The 27,172-nt window shown below is 36.6% G+C and overlaps 1 protein-coding gene across 6 annotated transcripts in view; it reads left to right on the plus strand.

The window, feature by feature from the left end:
- Positions 1-27,172, plus strand: part of KHDRBS2 (KH RNA binding domain containing, signal transduction associated 2) — a 386,175-nt gene that overhangs the window by 301,308 nt on the left and 57,695 nt on the right. For 4 of the 6 annotated variants that reach the window (XM_058021284.1, XM_058021283.1, XM_058021281.1 and 1 more), the window contains exons 9-11: positions 9,322-9,495; positions 11,434-11,485; positions 21,412-21,617. In XM_058021284.1, the coding sequence (XP_057877267.1) occupies positions 9,322-9,419 (98 nt within the window). In that variant the 3' untranslated portion in view covers positions 9,420-9,495; positions 11,434-11,485; positions 21,412-21,617. Of the gene's footprint in view, positions 1-9,321; positions 9,496-11,433; positions 11,486-21,411; positions 21,618-22,887; positions 23,011-27,172 lie in introns of all 6 variants that reach the window. The other 2 variants (XM_058021282.1, XM_058021286.1) reach the window with 2 other exon arrangements.

Raw genomic sequence — 27,172 nt, forward strand, 5'->3', positions numbered from 1 at the left:
CTTGTCAGGTGCCACCCTTCACAGCCTGGTGCATGTCCTGCCTTCTGTATTACCTGCAAATTATGGCCATTGTGGTTTTGTGTCAGGCCCTGAACCGCAGTACCTGAAAGAGCAGTACACTCAGACTTCTTGTGCTACTACTGAAAAAGCAGAAACCCTAGACAGGGTGAAAGGATAGGTTGAAGTCTATAACCTCCTAAACCACCACAATTAAATTAGGATAACACCATCTGCCAAAGGCCTTAGGCAAGAGTTAGAAAGTTTAATCTGCAGCTTGCCACCTACACAAAGAGGGAAGGCATAAATGAACTCCAGTCACATTACTGCTGCTTTTCAGGAGAAGCTTGCAAGGCTTTTACTGCATGTTCTGTCATTGCATTAAGAAAATATTATTTAAATATTTTTTGTCTTCACCAAAAATTTTCAACTGTTTGGATTTTCTTAAATGACCATTTTTTTGATGCATATTCTACTCCAGTTTAGCATTAGGTACTTGTAAAGAATTGGGTACTTGGTTTTAGGATAATTCAATTTTTAATTAAAATTGGAGAGTGTAACTGTTTGGTGTAATTCCTTTTAATGTAAGACATCACTTAGGTTGTAAAATGCTGTCACAATGATTTAACTATTTCACAAATAATTCCCTGCCAGTTGCTCCATATAAGAGCTCTGTAATTGTTATAACAATTAGTTTACTGAGTAATCCTCTACAGGGATGGCACTTCACAAACAAATTCTTTATAGACCTTTATAGTCAACAACTACAAATGTACAGCAATATTCCACTACTCTTTTATTATATTGTTTACTTTTTCATTCTGTTTGTCCTAAAAAATGTTTCATTTAGTAAATTAAGTTTTTCTTCAATAACAATAATAGTTTCTGCTGAACAAGTAAAACTAAGTGTATCATGATGAAATGTGTACTATTGGAGGAAAGCATGTATGGATGGTTCAAACCTCTAGAATTGTGATAAAGAGCTTGATTGAAGAGATGTTACCTTAGGGGACATGAATTCTCATACTTCATTAAAAGACATAAACGTGCTCATATCGTGGAGAAACTCAAGGAACTGCCACCCTAGTGTGAAATAAACCCTCTATAGCAATGACAAGGTAAAATGAAGCCATGTCACAATGTATACAGAGAAAATAATTGTGAATTTTGAAAAAGCACTTCATACTTGCTCTGCAGATGGAGATATCAAGTTTTTCAGCTGTTGAGTCCAAGGTCCTTCCTCATTTTTAGTGACATAGGTATTGTAGATCATAGGCATTAATATTCATTAAGCTCAGCATGCTAAGGATTTCTTGCCCTATTTTTTTCCAGCCTAGTCTAATTTAAATATTCAAATGTAAGAAATCAAGTGCTCAAATAATTCATAGTGACTGATTTGCAGATGTAAGAGACATAGGTCTGATTCTCATCATCACAGTGTTTGATTTCACATGGCTTGTGATTACAATGTCTTTACCAACATTAATTTACAAAGTCTTACTAATGTGCACCAATTTTTCATTTATATCATCTGAGTGTACACATTTGGTGTCTCTTAGAAAATATTATGGCGACATACCAAAGAAAACTTCCCTTGGTGTGTGGGTCTTAAAATTATCATGGAATGAATAATAAAATCATAGAATGATTTAGGTTTGAAGGGACCTTAGGGATCATGTTGTTTCAACCCACCTGCCATGGATGAAGACACCTTTCACTGGACCAGGGTGCTCGGAGCTCCATGCAGCCTGGCCTTGAATGCTGCCATGGGTAGGGCAATCACAATTTCTCTGGGCAACCTGTCCCATTGCTTCACTACCTTCACAGTAAAGAGTTTCTTTCTAATATCTAATCTAAACTTGCTCTCTTTCTGTTAGAAGCTATTTCCCCTTCCTCTGTCATTACACGCTCTTGTAAAAAGTCCCTCTCCATCTTTCCTGTATTTTTCCTTCAGATACTGAAAGGCTGCAATTAGTTCATCCTTAAACCTTCTCTTTTCCAGGCTGAACAATCCCAATTCTTGTAGCTTTTCCTCATAGGAGACATGCTCCATCCCTCTAATGATCTTGGTCTCCTCTGGGCTCACTCCAACAGGTCCATGTCCTTCCTGTGCAGGGGACCCCAGAGCTGGATGCAGCCCTGCAGGTGGGGTCTCACAAGGGCAAAGCAGGGGAAAGATCACCTCCCTCACCCTGCTGGCCACGCTGCTTTTGATGCAGCCCAGGATACAGTTGGATTTCTGGGCTATGAGTGCACAAGGCTCATGTCCAGCCTCTCCTCTACCCCCAGGTCCTTCCCATCAATCTGCTCTCAATCTGCTCATCCCCCAGCCTGGACTGGTGCCAGGGATTGCCCTGACCCAGGTGCAGAACCTTGCACCAGGTCTTGTTAAACTGTGTGAGATTTCCCAGGGACACTTATGGAGCTTGTCCTTGTGCCTGTGGATGCCACTGTGTCCTTCAGGTGTGCCAACAGCACCACTCAGCTCGGTGTCACCTCCAGGCTGGCTGGGGTGCACTCAATCCCTTTGCCTCTGTCATTAATGAAGGTGTTAGATAACACTGGTCCCAGTAGAGACTCCTGAGGGACACCAGTTGTCACTCATGTCCATCAGGATTCTGAGCCATTGGCCACTACTCTCTGGATGTGACTTTCCACCCATTTCCTAATCCATCTGATTATTTATTGGGCATCTCAGAGGCAATAAGGCACAGATTGTACCATTGTGGTGGAGGTTTTGTGGTGTCTTGACAGAGCATCTGGGCAGCTCTTTAGCACATGCTGAGGGCTTCTGCACTAGCATGGGAGCAGGAGTGTTCTTTAGAAGCAGATTTACCAGTTGTATGCATTTATGGGTCTTCTTTCCACATCACTGAATGGGTTCAAAGTACATAAATTTTAGTTTGAAACTAAAGCAAAAGATGTAATCCCAACTATTTGTGAGATTTCACTTCCAGAGGCTCAAACTAGGGCCATTCTGAAATGAAAAATACCTGTAGAAGCTGTATTGTGAATATCAGGTCCTCTGTGTCAGCTGCTTCCCCCTGCAGTTCATCCCTGTTGGTGTGCACTGTGTGCTAATACTGGTACAACACCTGAATCCCTGTATGAATGATGCCCTGATGCCCCCAAACTGTCCCTGCCATCAACCTTGCTACATGTGCCATGGTCCTGAGGAGTGTGACGTGCTCCTGCATGACCATCTTCATTTTGGGCTGATTGAGGCATCTGGTCTCTTGCTGAGCGTGAGGAAGATGCTCAGTTCCCAGCCCTGGGAACTCAGAAGTGATTCTGAGTGTTCCTGTACAGCACTCAATTTTTTTATTCCACTGGAAACAGGAGGCACTGAAGATTTCTACTGCATATGGACAGAAGATACACCAAATAAATTGCCCTCCTTTAATCTTCTATTTCAATCATTCCTATACTTACTGATAGCAGTATTCCTACTGTGGGACAGAATGAACTGACAAAAGCATTTTCTTGATTTTCTGCAAAATTTTAACAATTCTTTCACTGGAGAAATCACCTTAGCTGTATCTCAAGTGGCATTCATTCCCTCAGAGGAGATTTATGATTTTCATAAGAGCATGATTTTGAAAGTTTGCAAGGAAAGGAGCACATTTTGAATTCAGCTATGATGACTAATGTGGGGATGATACTAGAGTTATTGCTGTTTTGTCAAATCAATGTTTTAATTAGACTATAATTCTTTAGAAAGTCCCATATTTAAACTCATCACATTCTTTTAACTGTCTATATCTCCTAAAACTTTTGTAGTCCAGATATGCTACGAAAATGAAAAAAAAAATTCTGCATGTAGCACAAGACTGGTTTAAATTTATAGCAGCTTATTGTGCTTCCTCTATTACTTCTGAATTATAAATCATTTTCTGTGACAGAATAAGAATAAGTAAATCATGCAAAACTTTCCTATGTAATATTTCAAATGGTAATTTCACTGTCTTGCACCATGGGAACTACAGAGTTGAAGAATCTAAGACAAAAGTCCTGTAATATTGATGTGCAACTATTTAATTCCAGATGTGGTATATCACAGCATGTTTCATGTTGCATGACTATAAAGTAATAGAAAATTAATTTCTACTGAAAATAAGTGAAAAATAAAACTCCTTCTACACTGTAACGTTCACACTCACCTCACAACAACACTGATAAAACTCTTATTCCTCCTGGCATTGCAGTTTCCAAGTAGACTATTAAACCACAAGGTTTTCCATTCATTTCTAGTTTTTAAGCTGTACATATTTCATACTGCAGGTCTAGTAAAATAAAGGTACTTAGAGTGGTGTAAGCTAGCTTAATTGGTTTGAGCCTGTGTTTTGAAAACATTTCTTGTCTTCTCAAAACTCCAAATTTCAAATAAGAAAGGCGCCATTTGTGATTTGAAAGAGTGAAAAAAAAAATAAATTTAAAAAAAAATCTGTTCTTGGATTTTTGTCTAAAATAATATATACTTGTCCAATTAGGACCCAAGAAAAATGCAGCTACCTTTTCTGTGTGAATTCTTGGGCTGAAATACTAGATTTGCCAAAGTTAGTTGAGCTTCAGTCATTAGCTTGTGCAGGACAAATTTTCCAACTCTTTACAAGTAGTATTTTGTCTCCATCCATCTTTCTATGGAGGCTTACTAGAAAAACAGCACAAATTGAATTGTCTAAAGAAAGTCATTCTGAGAGTTCTCATTTTAAAGCTATGTCTGGTTTCTGTTGGGTCTTCTGCTCAGTACATCTATATCACTTTTCTCTTGCTGTTCAAACAATTAATTACATCTCAGAACACCCCAGGGAGGGAGGTATTCCTGTCTCATTCTACCAGTGAGGAAGCCACACTACAAAATATTGAACAATTGTCCAAGGTCACTGAGAAAACAAGGAGTAGAGCTAATAATCCAAATTCCTGTGCAGTGTGCTCTCTCCACACATATGCAGTGAGAGATTTTTTTTTCTCACAAAAAAGATAACTGTTTCATTCTGAATCAAAATCAACTTCTGTTTCTAAAACACCAAAAGGTAAATGAAAAATCAAATTGAACCATTATACTACTTAATGATTATATACATCTTAACTATCTAATCAGAATAGCTCTTTCTAATTTTTCCTGGCCACCTTTCCAAAATAATTGACCAGAAATTCATAAAACTGTGCCCAGTAATTGTGGGCAATATTCAGATGTTAAATAAGTTACTGGGAAGAAAGAGTGATAGGGTCTTGATTGGTACCAGGACTAAGCAATGATATAAATAAAAAATAATAAGGAAACAATATATTTCTATGTAAATCACATGCCATTCATACATATTTTTATTTTTAACTCAACCATTATTGTGATCTGCCCTTTAAGTATTGCATTTTTTTCATCTTTGCATATTTGAAAGACTTTTATTCAGTTCTGGAAAATTCCATTATAAGGTTGCAGAATGCTAAATGAAGAGTTAAAAATACGTGATTTTCTCAAATTTTTACTTAAAGACATTTAGCATGTGATGATAATCACCACATGGAAAGACTACTGAATTTTTCTGTGCTTTCAATAATGCATAGGTAAAATAGTAAGAAAAAAACAACTTCATATATACACATCTCTGTGCTATAAATGTTACTGTTTTGATCCCATATTCAGAGAAATTTCTCAAGTTAAAAATTAAATTGTCTTTTACATTATGACTCTCATGTAAGAAAAAAAAAAAAAAAACCAAAAACAAACTAAAATTCTGTATTTAAACAGAGCTATGGGTTCTCCTAGCAGTTGATCAAAAAAATAACCTTTAAAGACACCCTCAAGTAATGTATCAGTAATGTCTATAATAAATACTGGGATCATTTCTATAACTCAATGAACACAGTAAAGTAAGTAAGAGTCCATCTTAACCATAAAAAGCAGTACAAAAACACTAACCAGCAAATTCAATCAGGCATAAACCAAGGGTGCTGATTGCCTGTGATAATAAGTATTAATTTTATATCCTAAAGGTGAGCTTCAAATACCAATTCACAGGAGCATATAGCAGTTTGGAAGACATATGCAGTGTAATTAAAAGAACTGTGCCCATGTCTTCACATTTCTTAGCAAAGTAGCTATGACACTATCACATCCAAAGCAATTCTTCAGCCCAAGCACTCTCCAATTCCTCACCCATAAACTCTCTTAAGTTTCCATCATGCTACAATAACTTACATTTTTACTTTCTGAAAGCAAAGCATAAAATATTTCTCCTTAAATAAGAATGGCAAAGTTGCCAATAACACCAAATTCCTGAAAAAACTGAACTCTCTGCCCTCACTTACTAAGCTGCTTGTGTGGATTTCTTTTTAACCATAGTCTGACCCCTGATAGCACTGGAGACAGTCAGAAGTGAAAAGGACAGGGAATGAGTGTGGTCTGCTAGAACAGAAAGTCTGGATCAAAGTCTGGCTGTCACCAAGGGAAAAGGAAGGTCAGGCTCCACAGGTTTTTTCTTCCCAGGAATGAGAAAAAAGGAAAAGGAATCAGCGTTAGAACACAACAACCACCCTGCAACTTTTTTCAGCTCTCGGGCAGTCTCTCACAGTTCTCCCAATTACCTTTCTCTCTCCAAAGCTACATCATTGCCTGCTCTTCACCTGAAATGTCTCTCAGTTTCCATTTCATTGACATGTCACTTTCTTAGGATGAAATACATGTTGCTTCCTAAAGATGAAATATGTCCAGGCTCTTTTTCCAGGCTCACTCACTTTTCTCCTGTTCTCACAGTGAAGCTCAGCCTGGTAATCAAACTTTCAACCTTTCTGCTACCCAAGGAGCTGCCTAAATCTCTGTGTGACTGCTGAGGTAGTCGATAGGACTCTAGCCTTTCAAGATTGTTTCCAAAGATAGAGATTTCCATTCTCAGGAGCTCCCTTTCTTCCCTTGGTGCTGAATGAAAAAGATTACCTTGGAGTCCTGGAAGGAAGACATGAAAGAGCAGCTTTCATGTCAACAAAGCTGTAATGACTAGCATTCAGGTATATTGTTGTTCACTAAAAACCCCTCTAGGAGGAAACCACCAGCAATCTGATTTCTGTTTTGGTGTGGCTGCATCTAGCAATGTACTGGCACAGTGTGGTTCAGAGACTCTTGATAGTGCTGCTCCCTGTCATCTTGCTTTCTCCACAGTAAACATATAATCCTTTTCTGCTGCATGTGTGGCAGACACCAGAGTTTTTCCAGTCAAAGGCTGCAGTCCCAGAACTTCCACATCTGATCTGTGAATCTATGGATTCACCTGTTAATACAGTATGGTCTATCATGTAATATCAACAGGAGCTGTTAGCTGTCAACTATCACTTCTTATTTCAGTGATGGTGTTAAAGCTTGAAATCAAGGAAATAGGTCCAGCATGTTACTGAAAAAAAGAGCATAATAGGCTTGTACCACAAATTATGATGTATTTTTTGTTCCACATCAGAAGCTGGTACAGTCACAGGAGCAATTTGTTTTAAGAACAGTCAAGGAAAAGCAGTTTCCTCCAGTTGTTAATATAAAGTTATTTTTTACTGCATGAATACTACCAAAAGGACTGTACGTTTCACCTTTAGATGAAGGTACTTCAATCTGGACAATGGTAAGGGGACTAAAAAGGAACCAGAAATTGGCTTGTCTTTGTGTTGTACATTTACTGAGTATTTTTACTACTTCAGTCATTTTCATTTACATAAATGAAGCTTTTCTTTTTCATATAATCATTCTTTTCCCCAAGGCCTCTCTGCAAATGTAGTAACACTTCAGCAAAGGGTAACTGAAGCTGGAAAAAATTTACAGCAAAATGCCATTTTTAAAGGGTGTAATGATATATACTGCAGAGGCAAGCTTTTTGAATTCGCTATACAGGAACTTATTCCCTGTAGGAATGAGAGACCTGAGGATTTAGAACCATATCATATTGGCTGCCACTTCTTTAACGCTCTAGGCAGTAGCTTTCCACAGCAAACTTTGGTTTCATGTGGCCATAAAACCCCTGGTTTTCAAAAGGGAACATCCTGAAGAACTCGAAGAGAAAGAAAATAAATGGAGTGCACCAAAAAATCACAGTAGGAGTGTCTCTTGTTCCATAGCAAGATCAACTGCTATCAGATCCTTTCCAGAGATGCCCACTCCATTCATGCTAGCCTGAACTCACTTTAGCTCTACAGCTGCTGCTCCACTCATACCTCAAGGCAATGACATAATGAAGAGTAGTTGCAGAGAAGACATCTTGCAGAGAAGAAATAACGTTCAGAATTTTAGCAAGGTTTTTTATGTTTTCTATTTTCATTTCTCATAGCCACATATTTTTGCAAAGGGAATATTTGATACCTGATTTAACCATTTAGGGTTTTTTGCCTTATGACAGGTACTTATGTTCTTAGTGGCCAGTGGTCAGCAGTCATCAGCAAAAACAAGATACCAGCAATGCTGCACTCTGGCGTGATATGATACACTGCAGCTTGTGCATTTCCATTTTAGTCATTCTAAATGTCATCAGTTGAAGTCAGTGGAAGACAAAACCAGAAATCATTTGATGACTCACTGGCTGATTTACGAGATAATTCAAGTTTTGGGTTCAACTGCTGGACCAGAACTGTGGGGAGTTTACTGATTGTGCTTTTGGGAGGGTTAAATTTCAGAAATATCATGTCAGGTAGGAATAAGAAGATTTGTAGAAGGAATGTAAAAACTGAACTAGACTTACAGTTTTTAGCTTATTCTTCTTGAGCATATTTGATTCACTAAATGTGAAAAAGTGTTCTAAAGATACTGCAAAGTAAAATCTCCTGTAGCTTCACTTCTACACATTTTTCTTCCATTATTTTCTTTCTTTCAGTCTCAAATGGAAGTTAAAAATCAAACATATCTTTTTTTATCTTTTCATGATTCAACTCCTCATCTTGTTACCATACCAACTGAATTTGAACTGCATTAAATGCTGTTCAAATTTCAGCTTTAACTTAAATACTAGAGACTCAAAACATCAAATAAATTCTGAACTGGCAGACTGATGCAGTGATTTTTCCAGAGCTGACTGTACCGCCAACACAGTAGTTATTCATTCTCTGCTGAAAGTGAAGGAGTAAGGCTTTTTTTTCTTCCTAAGATAGACAGGTTTCCTGTGTAGAGAAGTAGGTTAGTTTTCTGTAAGTTTTTTTGTGGGAGGACAAAGAAGTGGATGATAACACCATCCTCATTTCGTTTTCTAAAGCTTTCAGCCAGAGCCCTCAAGAATTTTGGTAGCTATTAGCAGTGGCATCCCTTTGTTCTTTCAATTTTAGATATTTACAAAACTTGTTTTTCTCTTCTGTTTTTAGCACAAGAAGAATGGGCCACAACCCGTTCCAGCCTAAAGGCACCACCTCCAAGGTCAGCCAGAGGGGGATACAGGGAACACCCCTATGGTAGATATTGAAGGTCCTCCTCATCTGTGACCTCATCTCAAAGACAATTAATAGCCTGTGGTCTCCACATAAACAGCAACAAGACAAGTAATAGTCCATTTCTTTTCTATCCTAGGAATTACTGCTCATTATTATCCTATGTACTACTTGTATTTCCTATAACATTGGCGTGACATTGGCATTAGTATTATTTTATAACACGGACTTAAAAAAAACAGAGACAAAAAACCTTTGGCAAACATTGTCTATAAACTATTCAAAGATGATGTTCTGTTGGTTGTATTCATTGCTGTGTGTAACTAAAAAGCATGACACTGTTACAGCTCTTGAGTCTCTCTACATACTAGTTAAGGCTGAGTTTCTGTTTAGGGTTGCTGAAAGACTGTAATATTATATTTATTTTTTTTTTTATCCAGACAATAATCAAGCTGTAGATAAGATGTTTTAACCTGTCTTTTTTAATATATGTTAGTTTAGATTAAGATGCTCGATATTAAGTTTGTAAATTTAATTTTAAATGCTGTTTTAATGGGGTTGAAAACAAGCAGCTACTGTATGTATGTAGCTAACTGAAGTTGTTCAGTGTTTTAACCTGTATTTGTTTAAAAAAATCACTTAAAGTTCCATGTGTAAGCTTCTCTAAATAGGAAACCATAATTTTGTCAAATATGTTTGCCATAATTTGTCAATAAAGCTGAAACCTTTTGTAACAAACTAAATTTGGAATTACTTGTTTTCTAGCTTTAAATGCCTGCTTTATTTCTTTTTCAAGAGATGCCTAAAATGTTTTTATATAAAAATTACAAAAATGAACCCAAGCCTGTTTTAAGATTTTTTGTGTAAGACTTTAAAAGTTGTATTAATAACTTCTGGTTGTTAAATAATATAAAAGTTAACAAACTAAACTGTTACATGAATCATGGTTAGTATCCACTAATGTATAACATGTTAATGGAAAAAAATGCTTTAGAACAATAAATGGATTTTAAACTATCCTTTAAGCTTGATCTTGCTAAACACAAACTCTGATTGACTTGTTTGTATTAGCATGTCTCTCGTGAGAATGTAATGGAGTTTAAAGAGGTAAGAATACCACTTACCACTGTTAGACTGTCTAAATGCTAGTTCTTCAACCTTTGAGTTTCCCCGCACATTAAATATCCCATTCAACATGTAAGCATTGCATAGATTCACCTATTTGTTTTCACTCAGAAGAGTGCGTTGACTGCATTTTTCGTAGTATATAACAATTTGTCTTGATAAACAAATCATCAGTGTCACTGCCCAGCTGTTGGTACTCAACTTCAAAAACTTTATTTGTAATTTTCAGTGCTAAATATCACCGCCCTTGAAGGCAGTTTAGAGGGCTGATATTTCTTTTGAGACTATCAGACTTGATGGCTGATGATTGTTAAGGAAATATGTCGCAGGACTCAAAGGATGACTAAACGTTAAACAGGTAACACTAATAGTAACTCTGTAATTTTGAGTATGCAACAGTAATGTAAAATATTCTCAGTTATTAAGTTACTGATAGTTAAAAAAGTAAACCTACCAAAAGATAACAAATAGGTATATAGGCTATTAAAACAACTAATTAACATTAACTAGTGACAACAAAATTATTCTACAATATATAACCCTCAAGGTAATAAACAGAACTAAAATTAACAATAATAGTAATGCAACTCTTGCTAACAACAAATATATAACCTAAATTTTGATGAAGAAAAAAAAAAAGAACAGAAGACTTGATGGTAGGGATGCCAAAACTGTTAATCCTTTCAGTACAGTCTTTTTGTTTACAGTGGCTTTTTGTCAATGTGATTGGTTTACTTTTTTGATGCGACTAAAGTACAGGCCGATTGCTGTTCAGTTTGTGAACAAAATCTCTTGCAGCTGGAGTTGCATGCTAGCTCTGTTTGAATAGTTTATGATGAGTATGTTTTGTCCTTTGAAGTGTTAAAGTGAATTTAGTGGGCTACGTGATGGTTACATTGAGTTTATTCTGTCTCACTATTTCAGGGACTCACAGGCACTGGACAGCTAAGCAGCAGATCTGCTGGGAGGTGGTCAGGTAAGCTCTGCTGCATCTCAGGGGGTTTTCCTATTTCCTGTTTTATCTCTGCATTTGTTTTTTACTAACACACAAAAATGTATTCAGCTACAGTTATATAAAAAAAAAATGTCTTTCCAGCAATTTTTCTCTGTGTATCAGCATAGTGATCATGGTATAATGGCAATCAAAACATTTATGTGTGTGTTATGATACTTCTTCATTCCAATAAAAAAAGTCCTGTCATGTCTAGCCTTTTAGTGGTAAATATTAAGATGGTGTACTTTTTAACTGCTCTTGCTGAAAACAGGAGCTTCTGTTTATTAAAAGCATGCCTACACTTTGGCTTGTCACATAGCAAAGAAAAACGCAACGCTAGATTGCCTTTGCTTCTGAAAATATTTTACATTTCTTCCTATGAAAATTGTATCTGTATAGAGACAGGAAGTTTGTTATTTATTCTTATGCTTGGTTTTTCATTTTTATTCTTTAGAATGGCAGGGACATTTAGGTATTATTATGCAATGGCACGAATGGAAGCATTACTTATATTTCTCTGTTATATACCTTTAAACATAAAGGCTCTTAAATAGACTTCAGTTGATATTTGAGATTTTTGACTGAAGACAAATGTCATTGCTGGAAACAAAAAAAATTCAGCTCAGTTACACCTTTGTCCGTGGACTCAGAAGTGTGAATCTAATCACAATACAAAAAGTACAAATTCTTGTCATCATTCTTAACTACATAAGATCACACAAATACACAATCCTAGACACATTTATTACTCTGGCATCTTTTCCCATGACTGTGGTCTGGATGATGTAACATTTTCCAGGTTTGGTGGTATTCAACAGTTACTTACAAACCACAAGTTATATTGTATAACAAGATATAAAGGGTTTAATTTTCCTCTCCAAAGACTTGCCTCAAGATCTTTATAAATTGTTTTTATTGATGTGCTACAACCACCCTACAGACCAAAGTGATATAGTATGGCATTAAGGTTTTTCTCCATGTTACAGTCACATCAGTGTGAGTGTATCACTGTAGGAAAATCTTCCATCTACCCCCCCTTGCATGTAATTACACTAATTTGCTTTGGTCAGCCAATATCTCTACAGAAAAGAAAATACTTTCCATTGCTATAAATAGTTTTATGCTGGTATAACTGTGATTATAGATTATTATGTATTATAGATTATACTATATAACTATTCCAGGAAATTCTTCTATGCCTCGCTGAAATGATTAATAATACAAAGCTGTGAGCAGGTCATACCTGATGTAAGTGAGATCCAGGGCAAAGTAGATAGAATTAATTTCTCAGTTGTGCATCACATTTTATGTGAGGGTAACTACTGTGAACTCCTTGAGGATGAACTTCAATAAATAAAGCTTTATAGTAGAGCAGTGTTCTTTAGTATTCCTGTCTCCAAGTCTACTTTGTAGCCATTACTTGTCTAAATTTAAAAAATGGCAGAAAATGTCAGTAAAATGATGTTCTGTGAAATATTCTTACATAAGAAATATTTTGAAAAAGTAGGTTAAGTCAGTGTAAGCAAACTGTTTATGCAAACATTTTTCCTATTGATTTTCAGGAAAATAGTGTGAAAAATTACCCAAGACTGCATGTGCTGTTCAGTGCTAGCTAAAAGTATATTTTACTACTGTTTCTGAAGAAGCCTTGCAGTTAATCACCTATGCCCTAAGAAAAACATAAAATGTATTAATTTTTTAGAGAGTAACAAGACAGTCTGATTATTCTAACTAACAGCTGTCTTCAGGTCTTCCATGACAAGCTGTGACACATTCCACACATCCACCCTTAGGTCAACCACAATTCTGAGGTCCTGAAAACTTATGTGGACCACCAGAAAACGTAATTTCACTCATGCTACAGATCACTCCAAGACACTTGTCACCAACCAAACATTTTGTCTGGCTTAACTCACTTACCAATTAGTTTAGTTTTGTTTGCAATACAAAGAAGAAAGCAATGTAAAATACCAAAATAAATAATTGAAAAACACTGGGAAAGGGAAGTTAAAAATGCAACATTTTTGTCCAAATATTTCTAAGATTTTTTTTTGTCCTCATATGTAGAACAGTTTGGTCTTTAGACAACAGTAGTGCTATATGGGTTTTTTGCATTTCTTTAGTAGTTAAATCAGCAAATTCTGTTTTGTTTGGAGCCTTGTTGCATGTATTCAAGAGCCATTCTAACTGAAAAAAATCAGGTATTTCTAGAGCAGCAACTTTTGTTAGAAAATTAAGTAGCACCGTATAACTCCTTCCTATTTGGCTTATCTTACAGTGTTTAAACAAAGATCTTAAACCTTCCTATGAATAAATGAAGAGCCTCAGGAAGCACAGTGTATCTGACCTCACCACAGAGGATATTGGCAATGTTTCTGTAGCCTAATGAGGTTCTCAACCTCCATTCAGAGTGACGGAGCCACAGGCACAAAGCCAAGTGATCTCTACCCCCTTTCTCTATGCCCTTGCCATAGCCCAGCCACAATTACTCCACTTTATTTAGGCACGTGCTGACTTCCAAACTGCCCAACACTGATGTTAGTGATGGGGAGAGAGGGCGTGAGGAGCACATCCCTGTATGGGTGTGCAGACCTTGTGAGTGAGCACGGCAGGATGGAAGGGGCTGTGTCTGCATTGCCAAACCACAGCCAGCACTGAGCTACTGAGCTGCATGTCAGGAACTGAGTAAAGCAGCCAAGTTACCATTAGCATCAGGATAATTAACATATATGAGTGCACCCGTTGAAAGGCTTATTATTTCATCCTGATAATATGGATTTATGGCAGTCCTCATGAAATGCCATCCAGGATTATTATTTGAAGGTTGAAATCAAGAACAAGTAACCAATGTATTGTGTTCAAATAAAAACCTATTTGGTCTACAATAGTGATGTATTTCCTTCATGTTTGACAGTAACAGTGTTGTTTTGTGAACTTCTTTCTAAGAAGTCCAAAGTCTTGCAAGATTCAAATATTGCAGCTACAAAATTATAAATGGAGGTAAAGGAGAATCATCAAATTAGCTAAACATTGGAGTGAAAAACTCTTTGACGTTGACTGAAAGAAGCCTGTGATCCATTAAGGAAAGGAAGCCCTAGAACATTTTCCATATTGTATTGCATTAACATGCAGAAACAAGTCGAGACTGTATAAAGGTTGAGTAGGGACAGCACTGGATATCTGTGTTCTTCCTGCAGCCTTCCTAGAGATAACTCATATTCTGTAAAGCTAACTGGTAAATTTCCTTTTGTTTATGGAAAAATACTGGGTAAAAGGAAAGGGCAACTGAGAAACTCTACCTAAATTTTCTTAAATAGCTACATATTTTGGCAGAAAATTGTTCTCCTGTTGTCTTCTGTAATTTCTTTTGTGACAGAAATACCAGATCTAAACAAGATTATAATCTCTGTAAACAATCTGTTTGCTAACAACTTCTTAGCAAAGATGTTAAAGAAAACAGGTTTAGCTTTTTTAATAAGTATTACCTGAATTCTTCTATAATGTTGTGGAACTTCAATAAATGGTTCAAGACTGCAAGAAGATAAGGCAGTTTGGGGAAAATATTCATAAATTCAGAATCACAGAATAGGTTATAAATGAATCCTAAGTGACAGAGAACCAATTTATCCCTATATCAGAATCTATGGATTTTTAGGGATCGGGAGGACTGAGTTGATTTGTAGATCCATTTTTTTCAAGGTAGGATTAAAAAAAAAATTATTTCACTTACAAATTAATAAGGTTTTACACAAAAATAAAGTCTATAATTTGAAAGGTTGGCTGTAGTTATTGTCCAAAGAATAAAGATGATATTTGTTATTATTTCTTGTCATCCTCTGTTGTCAGCAGATTAATCAAAGTACAAAAAGAACCCAAATTAACAAGTAAAATCACAGGAAAAACTGAAAAATATTTGAATATTGAATGGAAAAATAATGCTAATGTCTTCTGAAATTTTTTGTCCTCCATTAAAAACTCAGATGCACTCCGTGACTTTTGTCAGTTATTGAAACCCAAGAGTTATCAGAAAAGGTGTCACATTATCCATTTTCCTGTGCTGGTCTGCTGAGATAGAACAGACACAAAGGTAACTTTCTCAAACCAGTTATGGCTGCAGAGATGATCACCATCATCCACTCTGTTCTTAGCTAATTTAATTTTTCTAGTCATTACTGTTTATCATTGGAACCCTTCAGAAAGCTATGAAATCATTAAGCCTTTCCTTTTCCTTCAATTGGTTTTGCTTCTGGTCCTGGCAGTCAGATGCTAACATCCATTTGAAACATTAGGGAAAATGATTCCTACTGAAAGATTTGCTGATCTACATAACTATTAGACAATTTATGAGCTTTGCTCCTGAGAATGCTGGCATCTTTTGGTGGAGACATTGTGTACAGTATTTATGTTCCAAATATTCCAGTATTCCAAACCATGGAATTTGAAGATGAACTGTGCCTGCCAATATGAGTACAGGAAAGATTTTCTGTCCTTTCACAGTCTCTGGTGGACTAAGTTATTTTTATTACATCTTGGCAGAACATGTTGAAGTATATCTCTAAATTGTGCATATCTGGAACAAAGTCTTCGTTCTCAAAGAGAAGCAATTTTTGTCAACTTAAGCATAAGAAATATAGATTTATAAAATACAGATTTCTACTAAAAACATGTTACTGTTTCAAAGGGTTTTTTTCTTATATAAATCCTTTTAAAAGGCTGTGTTGTGTAGTTCTTGAAAGACATAAATGCCTCCTTTCCTAGAATAATTGAGTTAATTTTGAAACTTAGTGTGCTTTACCAGAGAAGAGCAAGATTTGTTGAAAATGCAATTGCAGACATATTTCAAATATGTAAATCAGAAGGAAGGTTTATTGGAAGAAGATCACACCCATGCTGTAATGGTATAGGTCATTATTCACATATTAAAAAGATAAATATGAAAGAAAAAGATGTGCAGTTGATCATCTGCATGTGCCCTAAGAACTTTTCAAGCTGCTATGTGAAAACAAACAGAACTTCCTAAAATCTTTTCACAACATTTGGATGTACAAGGAATATAGAAATGCTTCATTACCCTGATAAGAGTAGAATTAATTATGAAAATGATGTTTCTTGTTTATTTCTGTGGCTGCTGTACTCTATTGATTAAATGGAGGTATAGTTTCTTGTTGTACAGTATTGATATACAGTGTGAGAATAGCTGTTTCTCTCTTTGGTGCTGTTGTTGCCATGCTGGATGCATTAGCTCGTGATGGATGGCTCGCTCAGAGGAAAGCAGAGGATGCTTCTGTTCCATGCCCTTGCCCTTCTCACCGTGTCACCACCACCAAGTGAGAGGTGCAAGCTGCTGAGCTGCTCATCTGTGACTCAGCATTTGGGTGGGCTTGCTTTCTTTACTTCTGCGCAGCACACACAACAACCTGTGCAGATATTTTGTATCATGATTTACTGTGTTCACTTCTAACTCCACATTCATTGCTCAGCTAATAATTAACTGTTTATCTTCCTGAACCTTATAACAATCCTGTACAACCATTGGCAAAATTCAGTGAAAAGGTCTTGCCAATGCAGCTTCTTTCTTTTTCATTTATTTTTTCACTGTTTTTTCTCTTCTTCCCAGAAGAATATAATGTTTCATATACCAATTTTACCTGAAAAGATAATCAAGGACACTGTCATTCAAATGAAATGCAGCTATTTGCTAATAATACAGGAATTTAGTGTGGCATTCTCTGAGTATTTAAAACTGATAGGTTTCTTTTTATTATTCTGTATGGTATTTTGAGTATTTAATGCCTTTTTAATATCTGGTTTAGAATTCATGATGTAAAGATATAAACAACTGACAGGAATGTTGTATTCCATTGAATTCCTGTTAAGCAAAGTAGCTTTCTGCTGGAGAATTTAATCCTGCAGATTTTACTCAGGTATCATATACTAAAAATCCCTGCTGACATCAAGGACTGAAAAGGGAAGATGAAATTCAGAATGTGATCTGTATTCAGTTTTATAATTTAATTAAATTCAAACAGAACACTTAGCTGTGAAGGACTGGACTGTATTATTCCAGCCCATGTCCTGCTTAGCGTCAGTGTGAAATAACTTTGATCCAGGAAGAGTACTTTAGATACAGTACCATATCAAGATTTTACTTTTCATGTTATCATAACCAATTTTCCCCCATGTAGGAAAAATGTTTAGTTGAAGGTACTTGCTTGGCACTGTTGCTGGCTCAAATCTCAACTTGGCAATCCAGTTCATCTGTTCATGGTAGTCACCACTTTATTTTCATAGCAACTATCAAATTTCTGAAAGAGGCACATTACTTTTTGTATCACTGAACTTGATTGCAGATGTAAGGCAAAAGTGGGTTGCCCATTAGACTGTGAAGGCATGTGGGATACGTGCTTTAGGTAACCTAGTGCTCATTTAAAAGAGCTGTGGGCATCCCAATAATTCTGCATAGTCCTTAAAAGCTGAAATAGCACCTACAGAGCTTAAAAGAAAATTGTTGCACTGAAGTCAAAATACTTACTAAAGGCAGCAGGTATTTATTTCAATCTCTACCTCATAATGGAGAATTAGAAAAACAGTGAAGCTGCATGATTTGGCTAAGGTCACTCAGCAGGTCCAAGGGATATAATAAAGGGCAATTGGCAGAGCAGCAGGTGAGGGCAAGAAGCTGCATCTGAAAACGAAGCATGGGATAGATTCTGAGCTGGGATTTGTTTTGAGAACTGAACTCCCTTGTCCACAGTGCAGTTGTGCTGTCATCACTTGGTGCCTGCTGGACTTTAGCAGGCAATAGGTTGAAGCCACAGCAGAATCTGTGTGTATAGGGACCCTACATGTACCAGATTTACACTGAAGAAGCCTGCTATTATTATCTTTATCAATTTCCTTTATAACCCCTATTTTTCTATAGCTGTATCACCTGTTGCCATGGTAAGTTTCTCATGCTGTTTGTCTTTGATAAACAAGAAGGACATCTCAAAACACAAATAAGGGCTTGAGACACCTGGTAATAACCAATGTCCTCCCCATAGCACTGAGCACATTGGACTGGTCCCTAAAAACCTACATATTTTTAAAGTTTATTGTGCTGACAGTTTTAGAAATAACAGAAGTTTTATTTTATACCAGTTTAGGGATAATTTTAGATTTGGAGTAGTTAGTTTGGGTTTTTCTACTTTGGAGTCTGCTTAGCTAAAGTAATGGAAATAAGGCACCTGATTTTCTAATACATAGTCAACCAAAAATAACCCTAAGAATATATTTAAGGATCTAGAAAGCAAACAGTTTTTTGGCATAATAACACTTTATACCAGATTCTTCATCTGGACTTACTTCAATGAATCATTCTTATTCATAGCTCTCACAGATACTGAGTACAGAACAAGCTATAAAGTATAATTTGCCATGCCTCCATTTTTCTGGTAAATATACTTTTGGAAGGCTGGCCATATTATCTACCATTAAGATGTTCTGTAAATACCACTATGTCATCTTCAAGATGATGAATTTTCAAGATGGTAAATTTTCCAAGATGGGTATGTGCTCAACCCAAGGATTTTGGTCAAAATGCTAAACAGTTCAGAAAAATAATATTTTTTTTCTGTCAGACCTAGAAAAAAATGTTTGGGATGCATGGTGAAGAGGTCAGGAGAAATATGTAGAACAAGCAAAAGCTCTGTATCTATAAGCAAATTAGACAACACCGGAATGATCCTATCTCAGATTTATTTTCCCAGTGCTCATATTTTTAATTGCAGTCTTGCCTAAAATACAAGTTGATATCTGTGGAAATGTATAAGGGCTGAGTGCGTAAATTGGCTCTTGGCCACAGAACCACTGGCAGACATTCCAGTGATTTGGAGGGTGTTTAATGGAAAACAGCTGAGTTTGGCTAAAACAGAGGAATGGATTATATTATCTTTCAGCATCTCTATCAGCAGTCTTGTGTGAGGGTAGACAAATTGCTCAAAGTAAAAGCCTGCTCTTGTTGTGGGTTTTGTTATCTTGAATTCTTTCAAAGACTTTTTGGATCTGATTTTTACCATTTACAAGTGTCATCATCAGGTGTGCCTGACTGTAAAGTGCTGGTTGAGGTTAGGTGCAAGCCTTGGCTTTTGCAGACAATGTAACAGTGTTGAATGTTTTATTTTAAATCAGGAACGTAATAAACAATTAGTTACATTTATGAGGTACTTTTACCACAAATGACACAGAAAGCCAACTGCAAAAGTCATAATTTTACAAGAAAAATTAAAGTTTTGAATTGAGTTCAGACATTTAATAAAGGAAAAAACACACTGAATAATGAGGATAAAACAAATATTGAAAAGCTCTTCTTTCAGTGATCTTTCTTAAGTATGAAATCAAGCAGAATAAAAAGATTAACAGCCATTTTAAACTCAATGGTTAATGCAAAAACAAAACCCAACAACCTAACAAAATTTGACTAGACACTGACTACACCAAATCTATACCTGACAAGACCTGAATTTGGGTTTCACTGACCTGTAACTGATAGTTAACTAACTTCACAGTGCTTGGCTTACTTTAACTATTCATTTTGTAAGCCTGATGTTTATATCCACCTAATAGTTTTCATCAAAGAAAAATGTTTCCAAGTTTATGAAAAGGTCTACACAATTTGCAAGTTGAGGTTTCCTGTATCATAGACTTCCTTGGGATCTAAGGAATTCCCCTAAGTGACCCAAAAATTATTTTCTGATTCTTTCATGAAAATCTGTTTGTTTTGGATAATATCATGAGACACCCACGAAGTTGTTGTTTGCCAACTCAATAAACTTGGTAGGAGCTGTAAAAAGATGTCTATATTCCCCTACTCCGCTGATCAGAATTTTTTCCTTCTATGTGAAATTACCTTGGTGTAACACTTGGGGAAATACAGAGCACATTCATTACCTAGCTTCAAATAACTACTTTTGCTGCTACAGGTACCTAAAGTACCTACACATTCCATGTGATCTTTGCATACAGGAAATACTTCAGGGTACCTAAGCCAGATGCTCTAAAACACTCTCTGGATGTTGGCTCACTGAAGAAAGAAACTAATGTGTTTTAAAAATTCCTCCCTCTCTGGCCTAAATCTTTAAATTTTCTGACAATTCATTTATTCTAATAAGAATTTATTTTAATTACTCTTTCATAGGCCTGATTTTGTTAATATTATCAAGAAATGAAACGCAACTGCAACTGAACTTGTTTTTACAAGTTCCCGTTCTCATCCATACCAACACTGAGAATTAATTTACTCTGGAAGAATATAATTTCTCTGCTTTAATATCTGCATAATGAGTGTTGATGTTCATAAAATTCACCCCCACAAACCTCCTTTTTATATTACATTGCCAAAAGCACACTCATACTACTGTGCATGGACTACAAGCCTTCATCTCAAGTAGGTGATTGCAGGTACAGAAAAGGTATTGAGGCAGCACCTGATGTATCTGTACCAGTATAAAAATTAAGAATTTAGATGAGGAATCTAAAGAACCACGAAAAAACCCCCAAAAACCAACCAAAGAAGCAAATACAAGTGTTTAGTTTGTTCCTTTGCCTCTTTTTTGCTCTGTTGTTCGCACTCATCATTTTAGAGATCCTAAGCAGGTCAGGCAGTCCCATTCTACATGTGTTTGGCAGGGAACAGGAATGTGTTAGAGCTGTATAGCAAATTCCACTGTGTTTTGTAACTGTATTATCTCATAGCATGCAGAATTTGGAAGGTAATGTCTTCCAAGAGTCTTCTGTCATCAGAACTATAACCCTGTGTCACAGAGATGCTATGTGAAGCTACTTAGGTCATTTAAGCAAAAATATTAATGTGACAACTAATTTTATGTTCTTTATTGAATGTGTCTACCCAACTTTATCTTGATTTTCAGATTTTTGGAGCCTTAGGGAAGTACTGTACCTTTTGAATGGTGTTCAGGGAATTGAGAGTGCTCAACATCATTTGCAATAAATCACTTGCTTCTGAAGGACAGCCTCAGGTTGGAACTCTCCACAGCCCTGAGTTCTGGACCTGCCATTACCACCTTCTCTAGGATATGCCACCACTCAGATTTATAATGATCTTCCAGTCTATAAGGTGAGCTCTAGTATTTTTTTATATAGTTTTAGTTTATGTAAAATATGAGATAATTAGGTCACATCAGTCTGCAAAGAATAGAATTATTTTAAACTAGTTCATATTTTGTTTGCCATTGTAAAAGAGCTTATGCAGAGATGCCTGTGATGCTTGTTACTTTGAGACAGGACAGTTTGATTATGTATCCGAATTCTTACACTTTTTCTGTCATAAAGAAATATAACAGTTAATCATCTTCTCACAGAAGCAACACAATAATAAATAAACTGTATTTTTGCAGTGTGTTGAGCATCAAAAATACTTGAAGAAATTGTCTCCCCTTGGCATAAGTCAACCTTTGAGACAGTATGTGAAAACTAAATTTTGCAGATTCTGGGGGGTTTTTTTGCTCTGTTCTCCACTTGTTCATCTCTGAAAATATTGGTATCTTCTTTGAGCTACTGTGAATTCATTTATTAAGGTTTATATTGTTCAGTTACTGTAGCATTGTTGCTACAAACGATGGACAATGAAAATCTGTTAGAAAGAAAACAACAGCAGCAACCATTTGGATGAGAAAGAAAACAAAAAAGGGCCATACCATTAGAGTTTAGGACAGACACAAGTATTTTATTCAATCTTATATCCAGAATGAGTTAGTTCTTTTGGAGAAAAGGGTAGTAAGTGGTCCTGTAGTTAGAGGCTATGTTCTCTTGTATATGCTGAAGAACATAATGTAATTATATTGGAAATTATAAATCTAACATTTCCTAAATCCTTCAAGATAGATACTGAGTTGTATTTTTCTGTAATAAGCTTGTATACATCCATATGTCATGGAAAAGTACAATTATAATTATTAAAAAGTACAAGTATAATTATTGCATTTAGTTATTAGAAATGAACTTGTTTCTTCAGCAAAGAGCACGTGAAACCAAGGACCATTGCCACTTGCTGTTGGTAGCCAGTGCATCCAGAAGGTCTCAGCTCACAGAATCAGCATCAGTAGCTGATGTGGAGTCCTGCTGTGGCTGGGCTCAGCTTCATTTCCTACACCCTGGTGTAAGCACAGCCCTTCCCTTGTTTCTCCTGACTGCACACCAGAAATGGACCTGAAGTGTTCCCTGAGGAACAGCATGAAGTCCCCGTGTGGGACCCCATTCCCTGTCACCGTGTCTTAAAAAAGGGCTGGGGCTTTTCTGCCCACACTAATTTTGGGTTCCAGTATTGCAAATGGTAATAAAAATTTGAACTATACCCTGGTTTAGACATGGATTTTTTTTCTCTACAGAGAAGGAGCTAAAAGAATGTGGCCAGGAGCTACTCAAGCCTAGCACTGCTCTAGACTGGAGAAAAAAATGCCCTGGATTTTTCAATATTCTGTCTCCTGGCTAGAGCTGGAAATAAACCCTAGGTGACAGTATTCACACTCCAGTTTTACGTAGGTTGTTAGTGAGATAAAGAAATATGCAGCTTTCTTAAGGGTTTACTAAGATTGTATTTAAGTGTGTTACCTCTGTAAATAGTAATCTAAAGCTCTTGGAAATATTTTTTTATTATTATTCTTTTTGCTTTGCATATAGCAAATGGAAGAAGAAGGGGGAAACTGCACTACATCACAGAATACTATTCATCAGAACCAAAATACTTTTACTTAGAGCCCAAACTCTTAACCATTATACCACATTTCCTAAAATGGTTTACAAGGGGGACTTGGAAGTAGGTGATCATAATTGCCTAAAGGAAATGACCTAGTATTCTTGGAAACTTGAGAGTAGTAATTCCTTTAATTGCAGTAGTAACTGCAGTTTTTAATAAGTGATAAAATATTTCAGAAGGCTGGAAAGCTCTACTTAATATTCCTAGAAGGTTAACAAAAGTCTATTGACGAAGAAAGGGGAAGCCTGATTTTTTTTCCCCCTCCCGAGCAAGATAGAAATTTGTAGCAAAATACCAAGATTCATCTAATTCCATTACTCCCTTGCATTTTCAGATTTTTTTTGTTTTCCAGCTGCATATATGTGTGTGTGTGTGTATACAGACATATATATATATATATATATATACATATATATGTACACATATATACATATACTCGGTTACTCAGTTCAGGTCCAAAGGACTATTTAAACACTTTTCAGTTATGTGTCAAAAAACCCAAATGAGATGAAATATCCTCTGCTGTTTAGAAAATGTTCTTAAATGCCTAGTGAAGACTATGTGGCTGTCTTTCAGGTAACTGAGATTGGGCAAAATTCAAAACATTTAGGGAGCAAAGTTTTCAATTTCAGTTGTGGGTGTTGCTTTCATTAAAAGCTGCAGATTGTGTATATCATGTTGTATCATTAATAAAATTGTGCCGAGCTGGGAAGAACAAGGCATGAGGCATATGCTAGTCCTTGGAGTTTTAGGTAGGCCTGTTCCATGCCCAATGCTCTGCTGTCAAGCAAGAAGTTGAAAAGTGGGTGTAGAGAAGCCCAGCCCAATGCACAAGAGCTCTGCTGTGAGCAGACCATTCAAGGCTTCACACTGAGCTTCTCATGCACCTCCTTCACCTTGTGGAAATTGGCCCATGAAATTTCCCAGAAGTGAATTTTCTGTACTTCTGTAATTTCTGCTGATTCTTTCCTCTGAAGGCTTTGTTTTTAAATTGGTTGTTTAGTAAAGAAATAGGATTTACTTAGGAGAAGGCACTTCCATTGATAACTCTGAACATTTTTAAAAGAGAGATTAGACACTACTTTCCATACTCGTGCACTTTTGTTTTTAGAAGTACTTACAGCCTGCAGCTTTCACTAGTCTCAGGTTCAGGTTCTCAAAAACCTGGAGTCAAAACCTGGACTGGCATAAAAGATGTAAATATATCTTGACCCAAACCAGCTTTTTTGTACTTCTTGTCTTGCATCTTTGTACAGATACTGTTGAAATTAATATGTTAGAGATTTTTGAGACAGGAAGCTAGTACTAATGAAAGCTCAAGAAGTACTGAAAATGCATATATCACATGAATGTTTCGCTGTTAGCTGGAATTACAGCTGAAGTGAGCATCCTTTATTTTTTTAAGCATCCCTAATGGCTGGGTTATGTTGCTGTAGTCATGTACTATAATGATGGTGTACAAAACAGGTAAGTAAATGAGGAGGTAAATTGTGTAAGTATGGGCATTTTTCTCAAGATAGGTAGAATTAAATGTTGGAGAATATTCAGCCTGAAGCTAATAGACATAAGACACTATGGGCCATACCAGCAATAATGAAAGCTCTCAGTTACCCCCAGTCCTTACTGGTGAGTGCTGTAGGTACATCTGTAACCCCTCTGCAGCAGCATCTAAGTCTGGGTGTCTAATCTCTCCTTAAAACACTGATACGTGGATAAATGTTTAGCTAGGGCTGAATCTAGCCTTTAGGCTGTGTTCTGAACTCTCTTTTCTCTCAAAGTCAAATATTATTTTTAGCTTTTATTGACCTGACCATCTGACTCCACTCAGCATTTGTTTCTGGTCAAATGCACTGCGCCCTGTCTAGGGCTAAACTGACTTACCAAAGAAGTTGTGTTCTTCAGGCATGAAATGGGTTTTTATTACTGAAGTCCACAGTGCAGATCATTGGAAGTTATGTAATAATATGAAGGGACATATAATTGAAAGGCTGTCAGAAGATAAAAGGGTATCTAGCTTCCCAGAGCATTCACATTGCAGCTCCTGAACCTGGCTGACATTGAGGGAGCGATTCCGTGCTCAGCGCCGGCCCCTGTGGGGGCAGCTCTGCTCCTCCTCTCTGCTGCCTGTTGAAACATCAGAGTCTGCAGCAGAATTTAATACAGGACTTTTCCATTAAAGACATTAGCTGCTGCATTTCACAGTTGCTTCTAGCTCAGCTCACCTGCTGGGGACACAGTGCTTTGTCCTTGAATAGGCAGGACTGCCCTCATCCTGTTCTGCCCACTGGAGCAGCGAGGAGTAGCGTGTGAGTACATCCTGAGCAATGCACAACCAGTGAGTAACTGCAATACAGGCATATATTATTCTTGGATTTGTTTTAAATGTCAAGCAATAATACACGGGAAGTAAAAGTAAGTCTTTAACTATCCTGACATTCTCCTAAATGTAAAAAACCATAAGAGATGCCTGTATTTACTACAAATAATAAAACTGGAACTTACACTAATCAAATTCAAATCAGTTCAACTGCATAATTTTCAGTGAATAGGTGTTTATAAAACACAGAATGAACTCCACAAGGGAAGGTTCATTGCTTCCTAATCAAAAGCAGTTAGCTTTAAACACCAGCCAGGTGATAGGTTTGTCATTTCTCAGCTGTGCTCTTGGAGGGAATTTGCCAAGAAGGCTTGACAGCCTTTAAACTTCACAGAGCATTTTTTGCCTGGTTTTGAACATCATGTTGAGCTACAAAAAACTCCTGGGAGACTGGGAGGAGAGGCAGAATAACACCAGCTCTATTAAAATATATTTGCTGCAATGAATGCCAAGCAGAGTTTATGGTGTGAAAAAACAAGTAATTCCTGAAAAGAAATGTTGACCCCCCCCCTCAGGTCTGATTCTTTCTTGTCTAATGATGTCCAGCAACTCTGGGGGACTTAGGAGTGTCAGTGATTAATTGCCTGGATGTCAGAGAAATAAAGGCCCATAATGCATCATTCAAAGCTAGAAATCAGGGTGTCTGAACTATCATGGGGAGCTTAAAATGAATGTATTTACTGCTATGTACAATTAACAGTCCAAGTCAGAAATCATTTGCTTTCATAATTTATAACAATGGCAGCTCTCCAGTGAAAATGTATTTACAGTAGTTTTACTTTGCTTTCTGGAGGCTTAGTACAAAAGGGAGAGACAAAAATTAATATGCAGCAAGGCAGTTAAAAAGAAACCTGCCTTTGAAACCTGTTCTTTCATTTTAATCAGCAGGAGCTCTGCTAAATAGGGAAAAGAATTATGGGTAGGAGGTTAGCTACTAAGTTACTGGGAGCAAATCGCTCTTGGGGGAATAAGTTTGCATCTGAGCGACAGTCTGAGCTGTGCATGACTTGGGGTGAAAAGGTCTTCTTTGTTTCAACATCAGTTGCAAGGTGGCCAACCTAAAGTCTCACAACCAAATTCCCCAACTTAAAGGTCTGTTCTCTCTTCCAATGGCAATTGTTAGACTGTGCTAAAAAAAATTTTCAGTGTCTTCTATTTCTATTTTCCAATGTCTTTCTAATGTCATTTTACATCCTCAACTTTGGGATCTCATACATTTTTTAGTAATTTTTGGTATTGGCTGAAGTCCCATTAAGCTTCCTAAATTTTTAAATGGCTTCTTGGAAGGATTTTGTTGGATATTTTTTTCTTGTAACTTAGGTTATAAAAGTAGCACCATAAACATTAATTGAAGTGCCATTAAGCAGTAGGGCTGTTTGTTTTGGGTTGATAGAGGACATAAAACTTCATACCCTGTGGTGGAAAACAATTAGATCTGATGATGAACATGCTATTAAATATACCATTACCAAACTTCTATCAGTTTAACTTTAGAAAATAGCAACCAGCTGTAGTCAAAGCATACACAAAGGATAGAAAG

This window comes from Melospiza georgiana, chromosome 3 (assembly GCF_028018845.1).
Source record: "Melospiza georgiana isolate bMelGeo1 chromosome 3, bMelGeo1.pri, whole genome shotgun sequence".
In the NCBI taxonomy this organism is placed as follows: Eukaryota; Metazoa; Chordata; class Aves; order Passeriformes; family Passerellidae; genus Melospiza; species Melospiza georgiana.